Source organism: Carex rostrata, chromosome 13 (assembly GCF_964058835.1).
Source record: "Carex rostrata chromosome 13, lpCarRost1.2, whole genome shotgun sequence".
In the NCBI taxonomy this organism is placed as follows: Eukaryota; Viridiplantae; Streptophyta; class Magnoliopsida; order Poales; family Cyperaceae; genus Carex; species Carex rostrata.
In genome coordinates, this window is record NC_135930.1 from 4,902,543 (window position 1) to 4,912,251 (window position 9,709).

A 9,709-nucleotide genomic window follows, 5' to 3' on the forward strand; every position below is an offset into this window, starting at 1 on the left:
AAAATTTATATAGAGGGAGCAGGAGCTGAAAACTTAAAATGCATAATTATTAATTTGTAGTTAGTGGGATTTGAATTCAAGATTTCTCAAATACAAAAAAGAGCATTAACCACTAGACTACAAGCACAAATTTAATATTTTATGAGGAGGGGCTAAATTATATAAAAACTTTAAAAAAATAAAAATTCAATTAAATTTCAACTTACATAATTAAGAATCTGCCCCTGCTTGGAAGCATCCGAAATGGTACGGTTTCTTGTTTAATTTAAACAGCAACAACAAGAAATGTTTAATTTTTCATATTTATGTTCTCTTCTCATATTTAAAAGTAGAAAAGAAAATACGTAATACACTGTGATGTAACGTGACAAACACGCAGTGATTTGATCACGTGACATAACATAATCAACTTTTTTTTTCACGTGACATGACCAAAAGAGTGATAGATAGTCACGTCACGTGACTTGACAAAACGTGACGTAAATTAGTCACGTTAAACTTTTTTATATTTTAATTTAAATTATTAAAAAATTCAGAAAAATAATAAAAAAATATGAAAAATTCTAAAATAAATTTTTTTTTGCAAAGCTTTTTTTTATCCGCTCCGTTTTCACCCTTAATTGTAATACATGAAATACCCTAATTAATTAAAAAGCTGTAAATAACTGTTATTTTTTAAAACATTTTGGGCTTAGCAACGGAAGTTTTTGGGCCACTCATTTAATCGGTCTGTACAAAAACCTTCAATCTTGCGATTTTTTTTCCTAAACCCTAGCTAAGTTCACCCTCTCTCCCCGCCTCCATTTTCCTAAACCCTAGCTTCTCTCATATCCGTCATTCTAGCATCCAATAAAAAATTACCAATCTTTTTGAAGAAGTATTCACTGCAATTGCTCAAGAACGCGAGGTTTGTCTCAATCCCTTGATTATATTTGTATTTGTTTGTCTATGTATTCTTTTCAGTGGTGGCTATTATTTAAAATATTATTTCTTGTAAGATTGAATGAGGAATTTCAACTTAGAAGTGTCAATATCCTATTTGATGAATTTCATCACTGGAATATAAGCCTTTAGCTAATCTTTTTTATAAAAGAAATTGTGAATATTGTGAAAAATTAACTTGTCAAACCTAGGAATGATAAAATTTTCACATGTGAAACTTTGGGTTTGCATCCTTATTAAGTTCGGTGTTCTGAATTTGGCACAATTACCGAAATTGAGGTTCTTCATGAATGGATGAAAATATGAATCGTCAATACTTGAGTAGCCTTTAGTTTGCAATAGCTACAAATGTCTTAGTTCAATAACTTAGATTAGAAAAATGAGAATTGACAAGTATGTGTCTGTGCCCGTGTATGTATTCCCAATCAGTTTCATAGAGATAAAATTAATTTTGTCTGTTGGGATTGTCTTGTTCATAGTTGCACGAATGTATGTAAGTATCCACAAAACTTTGAATGCTTACATGAAAAAGGCATACTGTGTTAATTTTTTTGTTAATACTTGCATGAATTTGGATTAATCACTACACATCCAAAACCTGAGTCAATGAAAATATTTATGGTTTTTATTCACCCAAAATCTGTAAATTTAGAAACCTAAGAATGTTATGTTTGTGATGACATGAAAGGAAATGCATGTAAAAAATTACTTTACTATTGCCTTATTCTTTTGTCTAATATAACCATATAGTGCTAATACTTTTTGCGAAACCTAGTGCAGTTACTTTAAAAGTCAAACTAATATGGTGCTAAGATTAATCATCCACAAGAGAAAGTAAAGTCAAAATTTTAAACAAAAAATTATGTTATGGTCCTTTGAAAAAGCACATTTCCATGCTTGCTTTAAAGAATTTGCACTAGGCCTGTAGTGAAATAATAGATAGTGGTGTCATGGGAATCCATTAACAAAATTTAGAATGGGATGAAAGGTTCTAAGGGTTCAATATTATGAAATATCTATTTAATTTCACACAATCGACATATTATCATAGCTTCAGCTATGTATCCCGCAAACATCATTTGCGTTATCATTTTAAAGAAATACATCAGAACACTATTTACACTTTAGAAACTTATAGGAAAATTGTTGCTTTCATTCTTTAGACTTTCTTACTTCTTTTTTTATGTTTCAGTATTTTTTTTATAAAAGTTCAAAAGTTTAGAATCCTTTTTTGGCTTTCTACTAATTAATTTACAATTCACTGGACTCCATTTATGTATGTCTATGAACGAAAAAGCAGAAAACAGTTATTCTTTTCAGATTGGCTTCTGAGGCAAAATATAAAGTGATAAACTAAAGACCATTAGGTTAATATGAATATTATGTTCAATCATCTTGAATGGTTTCATTTTAGTCATTCCAAAGTGTATTACAGAGAATGCACATTTATAGATTGTTCATGTATATACAAATATAGAAGTAAAAATGTACATGTGTTTGCATTTTTATTTTGATAACCCATATGGTCGCTCTAAATTACTGAATACACGTATTATCTTATGGTTAATAATATTATAATGCAGATTATCAATGATGATGAATTCTGAATATAAATGATAGTAACAGAAATGTAAAATTGCTTGCGTTACTTATTTTGTCTTTAGTCCCAAGAGTACTCTAGCAGTAAATGAATATGCATAAGACTAAACAAGCTATTTTTCCTTTTTTCTACAGACAGTCGGCAAGATCATTTTTTCCAATTATGAATTAATGAAATATTTCGTGAAGTGTAGCATGCTCAAGCTTCAGCATGGGTGGTCTAGGAAATGAGAGGTAAGTTTTGTGCATTCTGTTTACTAAAATTTGCAAAAATATCCTGCACATGGTTGGTGTATTTACTACTGCCACAGCATGACTTGTTGCGCTTCTTGTAATGAATGTCTAAATGATAGGAACCATTTAACTTAACAGAATTGTGCGGCTCATTGCTGTGTTTTTCTTTATAATCAGGAGAAAAGGGGTGAAAAAATAGGTTTTTCACCAAATCGCATCATATACCTACTCTTGTAATGATGAGTATTTGTAAATTACATGATTGTATTTTTTTTTAATACCTAGTGTGAAGATATAGATATTTTTGTTGTGGGTTTGTGCAGATTGGAGCAATTGTAGATCCAATCGGACATTCATGGAAAGGCACCTCACTCAACTGCTCATACGGCTTCTGTCAGGAGATCAAGAAGCTGATCGCCAACACGAGAAGTTGTAACAGCAACTGCAAGGAACTGATATACTTTCTACGTCAGCACAACAACAACTGCAAGGAGGCTGAATGTGACATTTGCAACTTTGTGGTTAGATGTAATGTTTGTGCTCATAATGTCGAGACTGGCCAGGGCTACTACTGCAAGGTCTGCTCCAACTTTGAAGTTTGCAATCCATTCTACCAGAAAGAGGTGATTCTTAATCATCCCCGCAAGTTGACTACCCAGAATGAGAAGGCTCGGCAAGAGGCAGAGTTGAAGATGCATTGTTCATTGATTTGTTTGTTGGATTATTCCTAACAATAGGTTTGTTTAAGCACAGGCAAGGGGGGTGATTATTATAACTACATAGGGACCAGTGACTCAATTTGTAAAATAAACTAAATTGTGAATATAAAAAGAGATGAGTTATATAGTAAGAGTTTCTTTTACTAAAAATTGTGCACAAGTGAATGATTTAAGACTTGGCTTTTCCTTTCTTTTATCTTCTCTCCTCAATCGTCTCCTCCAACCCAAGAAAAGAAAACCATTGCTCTTCTGAGAGACCTGAATCACTATTGTTTCCAGACCTTGAGAGTAATGTTAATAAAATTTTTAAAGCAAATTGGACTGGAATTGTAATCTAATAAATCATTTACATTTCCAAACTCCATTTGGAAAGTTAATAATAAACTTGGTCCTCAGCTTCAGAAAGAAAATAATAAAAAGATTTAACTTTTAATTATGTTATCCAACGTTTGTTTTTCATTTGCCAAGTTTTGGCTGTCCAATAATCTCACATTATTCTTAGACATACAGAATGGTCAACTTACTTGGATAATAATAAGTTATAAAATATCAAATTCTGTGTGATAACTGCATGATAAAAAGTTATTTCTAATGGGACAATCAATAATCATGTACTGATGTACACAATCTTGTAGATTATAAATCGATTTCTTGACAAATGCATGGCGATTTTCATTAAATTCGAGATTTTAGAGGGGTATACATGTAATTTTAGAGGGGGTTTATGTAAATTCGAGATTTTTAGGGTTATACATGAAATTTCCCATAAAAAAATTGCTAACCTTGTTTGTATTTGTTCCGATAATCGAACGCAAAAATCGAAATTCTTGTATAAAAAATAAAATTTTATTATTTATTGAATTTCATTCAGATATTTTCCATTGGAATATAAAATCACTACCATAGAAAAACACTTTTATATCGGTTGAAATCGCGTTCCGCCATCGGGTTCTGAATCGTTGTTTATTGCCCCGATAAGAAATGTACACACCTATGCTATCAGCTCAAAACATACGATGTTAATCAATTTACCATCGGCAGCGCACGTTCAGCCATTGAATTTGACGAACCCAATGCCATTGCTTTCGTTTCGCCACCGACGGCAATTATGATTAATTTGTTTATTGAATATCAATAGCCGATTACAATAGTGTGTTGCAAGTTTGTTTGTGTTGGCGTTGGCAAATCCTAGTTTTTTTAGCGGGTCATTAATTTCCAAGCTAATGGTAATATATATGTAATTATTATTATTTTTTATTATTAATTCTTGTATTATTTTTTTTTTTGGAGGTATAAAATCATTATTTTGAATGCTTCATACATTTCTAAAGATAATGATTTTGTACCTATTTAAAAATATAATAAAAAAAACCCTACAAATGTAGAATTTGGTCTCCAAATACATTTTTGTACAAAGTTCATATTAAGCAGTTTGAATTGACTGTTTGAACTTTAAAAATAAAAACAAAAAAAATATAGGGCATGTTTGAAGCTAAAATCCAACTATGCATTTTAAGTTTTTAACTATACGCAGAAATAATAACACAAACTAATATTAAAGTTTTTGAAGTTTTTATCATAGTTGTATAAGCCAATGACTTTAATTACACAATTTAGAGAGGATTTGCTCAAACCCCACGGGCTGCTTGGGAAAAAGAAGAAGAAGAAGAAGCTTATTCATGAGGTTTGACTCCAGTCACCTTTGGCAATTAATTTCGTTCTCTATGGAAATTTTGTTTGGTTAATCTAAAATATGATTATCTATTTCGTATCAGGTCAAATACGTATGAAATCAAATATAAAGAGAAAATTGAAAGCAAATATTATATGAAATCAAATATAATATTAATTGGAACTAGGTTACTCTAATATAATATTAATACATGCAAAACTGCAGAAATGGGGGACAGTATCTGCTAGGATATACCGACATAAAGATGCTTTTCTATTAGCGACGGTATACAGTATCTCTCGCGAATACTGTCTCATTGTTGTAAACAACAATATAATGATTGATTTTGTTATATATTCTTTCCGGAGAAATATATAACTGCGCAATCTTAAATGTGTGATAGAACAATACCACAACGTATAAATTATAACCCTCTATTGGCAAAGAAGAAAAAAAAAATGCTACAACCAGAATCCATATCAATAATAAATTTTTAAAAGATGAATTAAAGTTGCAACATACTATATACGCGGTGTCTATATATTTTTATTAATTAAATATCATATTACAATTTATTTAAATCATAAGAGATTCCTTATCTTTTATCACAATTACAAAATAAAAGTCTTAACTTTTGTTTATATAAAAATTAATCATGCGAACAATAAGTACCTCTTGAAATTAATATAAGATGCACGCGGCATTGATGATTTTCTTAATTTCTATTAACCCGCGCCATTTTAACTGTCAACAAAATTAAGAATGCAAATAATTACACCTAAACAACTATTTATCCGTTGCGATAATTCAATTCTCATTTGCGTGTGCATCGCGAGTGTCTTTCGAGAGAAGTGACAACACCTCATTTTATTTTCTTTGTTTTTTTTTTTTTTTTTTATGAAGTATTTTCTTTGTTTTTGGTCGGAACAATTTGAACATGCACATTTTTACCGGTTCTATCTCCTGTCCAACCGAACATCCCATTCCAGCAAGTAACCAAATTCTTCAGAAATAAGACTGCCTTTATTTACTGGAAATAAATTAGCTGTTATTCGAAGGGATTATATATAATACAGGGTCAGGGAATGATCATGAGTTGTGTTGTTTTTAGATGCCCCAAACTTTTTTGTTTTTCACCTAGAGCTTCATTCATCAATATAATCAATGTTTTTATGAAAATTTTATCAAGTTAGATGATACTATTCTCATTTTTTGTAGGAGGTTATAGTTTCAAAATCTAGCACGTACCGGCTGGAGATTTTTTTATGAAAAAAATGGACCTAGTCCATTTTTTACTAAATAAAAAAAGAAAAAAATTCATATACATATCACTCAAAAATTATAAAATTATGTATCTACTATCTCAGATTCTAAGTAAATCCGAGGAAACACAACAATTGGCATTTATTTCAGAAACACGTTACAATTTGAGTAAATTTGAGACAGTATCTGCGACCGATACTGTCGGTATACTCTCGTGTGGATACTACCATCGCTAATAGAAAAAACACATTTCTATCGATATATCCTCGCAAATAGTCACTTTTTTCCTCAGATTTACTCAAATTGGCATTTCTTTTGGAAACACGTTATAATTATGTATAGACTATCTTGAAATTGAGATACTAAATACATAGTTTTTGAGTGGTATATGTTTTTTTTTTTTAATTATGGCTCGGTAAATCTCCATATCTATATCTTTTGAGATGTCTCTTTACAGGCACTAAAATTACATCTCTTTTAAGAGAGGCGAGGTTCATCACTATGTGCAAGCAAGGTTTATGATTCTCCTTAATTTATAAATATATTTGCTGCCAAAATTGTTTAGATGATAAACGTGTTCACCTAGATTTAATTTCCATTAACCTGCGCCACTTGAAAGGCCAACACGATTAAAATACTAATAATTATCCCTAAACAATTATCTACCCGTTACAAGAAATTCACTTCTCCTTTGAATGTGCATATACACGACCCGGCCGTTGGAGTGTCCTTCGCGAGAAGTGATAACACCTCTTTGCATTTTTATTTTATTTTATTCTTTCTTGCCAGTTCAACCGAGTGTCCGAGCATCGATCCTATTCCCAGCAAATAAACAAATCCTTCACACCTGACATAAGTTAGAAACTGCATTTATTTAATACCCACCGTGCCTTTATAAAACCCCATCTCAAACTTCCCAATTCCCAAACATCATTAATTAAAAGGAATGATAATGAAAACAATTGTGCTCTCCACGTTTCTCATCATCTCTCTCATCCTCTCCATCCCCTTGGCATTATCCCAAGAAGTTGGTATGTCTTGCTATTTCCTCTTCCTCTAAAACTTTCAGATTTTCTAAGCTAATTTTATTCTCCAATCTGTTGTTTAACCTTGAATGATTTTTTTTCATGTCTTCAATTGTGCAGAGGATGAGAGTGAGTTTAGTTACGAACTGGGTGCCGAAAATGGGCCAAAGCATTGGGGTGAGATAAATGTAAATTGGACTAAGTGCGGTACCGGTCACCAGCAATCCCCCATTGATTTATTGAATGAAAGGGTTAAAGTGAATCCTTACTTGGGGAGGCTGCTCCGGTCATACCAACCGGCCAATGCCACAATGAAAAACCGTGGCCATGACATAGAGGTAATTATAATTTCTACATTGAGAAATTATTTGTTGTAATGGGGTCTTGTAGTCTAATTAATTTGTAATTGATTTTTTTTTACTCTGTGAATGTACAGCTGAAATGGCACGAGAATGCTGGGAGCATACAAATAGACGGAGATCATTATCATCTCACTCAGTTGCATTGGCACGCTCCATCTGAGCACACAATCAATGGCAGGAGGTGAATTGTTATTTCATTAAGATAGATAATTCAGAAATCATATGAAAATTATCCCTCTCAAACTAAGGGACATACTGGAGTGGGGCATTTCAAATTTTCATTTAGACAGCTTATTAAGATGACTATTGAATGCATTTATTGAATGTTCTTTTACACATTAATGTGGTAAAAACTGAACAGATTTCGGCTTAAACTATTAAATATGGAAGTAAACAGAGCAGAGAAGCATTTCGGTTTCTCACCTATTTAAATTGGTTAGCAGACTGCTTAAAATTAATTTGTTACAAGTATCTTTTCCTTGAGATTAACTTGATGAAATAATTTTGACAGGTTTGCAATGGAGATGCACATGGTTCACCTGACTCCAGATGGCAAGAAGATTGCGGTTATCGGGTTTTTGTACAAGTATGGTCATCCTGACCCGTTCCTGGATGAGGTTTGTATAATGATTAACCCAAGCTATTCTCTAATTAAAGCCTGATCTTGCTAGCTGTATCAAACAATATTTAATGAATTATACCATTCTTGCTTTGCTGGTATATGTCAAAAGAAAATGTTTTCTCTCTATTTTAGTTGATTGTGTATATTTTTTTTTGAAAGTCCGCATCTAAGAAGCTTTAATTTTAAATTTATGCAGCTGGAACCATACCTCAAGGAGATTGCAAACAAAAAACATGAAGAAGAAACGGTTGGAATTGTTGATCCAAGGAAAATTAAGTTAGGAAGTAGAAAATACTACAGATACATGGGTTCTCTTACCATCCCACCATGTACCGAGGGGGTAGTTTGGACAATTGTCAAAAAGGTTGGTATCAGAAAATTCTACAAACTTGCATTTAGTTTCTTCTGTTATTTGTGTTTTGATTGTGCTTTAGTTTGGTTGTTTTGAGACGAATTAATGGTTTGTGTAATTGTTGCTAGATAAGGACTGTATCCAGAGATCAGGTACATTTGCTAAAAGATGCCATTCATGAAGTAAGTTTACTGATCTGTAATCACAAATTTTCTAATTTTTTTGTATATATTTTTAGTTTACATTTGCGTCTATTTTACAAATTAGAGGTCTGATGAATGGATGATTTATCTAAGTCTTGGGTCAATATTTTTGTAGGAATCGCAAGACAACGCCCGGCCTCTACAATGTATCAACGATAGAATGATTAACATGTACCGACCTCTAAAGACTAATAACTAAATCATGCTTTTTTTTCTCGGAGAAAAATATCGTTATTGTAATAGCGCTATATATTAAGAAGAATGAGCAGAGAATAGCACAATTATTAGTTACTTCAATATGAAAATTCATATGAGTGCTAAAAAAAATTATATGAGTTTTGCTATGTTGTTCTTCACAAAAAAAAATTGTTTTGATGTTCCCCACTATTTGAGCCATTGATTTGTTAATGTTTCATTCAAAAATTAAAGTTTTTCTCTTTACTGTTAGTAGAGGTGTTACTTGTAGCCATTTATCCGGTCCCCATCCAGAACCCATTCGGAATCGATCTGGATCTGAACCGGAACTGACATCGACTAGAATCCGATTAATTTGATTAGGGTATAGTCTAGAAAATATAAGCGGTTAAATTATGAGTACAGTTATAAAATTAATACTTTAATATTTTATCCGGATCCAGATCCGAACCAGGACCGATATTGTAACAGATAGGATATAGTTTGATTTAATTATCTGATCCATAACTGAACCTGACCTG

General features: G+C 31.9%; 1 protein-coding gene and 1 long non-coding RNA gene across 2 annotated transcripts; both read left to right on the plus strand.

Annotated features, from left to right (window-relative positions):
* Positions 1 to 775: 775 nt before the first annotated feature.
* On the plus strand, positions 776 to 3,552 carry LOC144564574 (uncharacterized). Its single transcript, XR_013514652.1, has 3 exons — positions 776 to 907; positions 2,677 to 2,775; positions 3,099 to 3,552. It is a non-coding gene; the product is annotated as an uncharacterized LOC144564574 (long non-coding RNA).
* Positions 3,553 to 7,352: 3,800 nt separating this feature from the next.
* Positions 7,353 to 9,342, plus strand: LOC144564571 (alpha carbonic anhydrase 7-like). The gene is made up of 7 exons (XM_078314171.1): positions 7,353 to 7,460; positions 7,575 to 7,792; positions 7,891 to 7,997; positions 8,328 to 8,433; positions 8,635 to 8,802; positions 8,919 to 8,972; positions 9,109 to 9,342. Exons 1-7 carry the CDS (start codon positions 7,376 to 7,378, stop codon positions 9,190 to 9,192), a joined length of 822 nt encoding a protein of 273 aa, XP_078170297.1. The 5' UTR covers positions 7,353 to 7,375; the 3' UTR covers positions 9,193 to 9,342.
* The last annotated feature ends 367 nt before the right edge of the window (positions 9,343 to 9,709 follow it).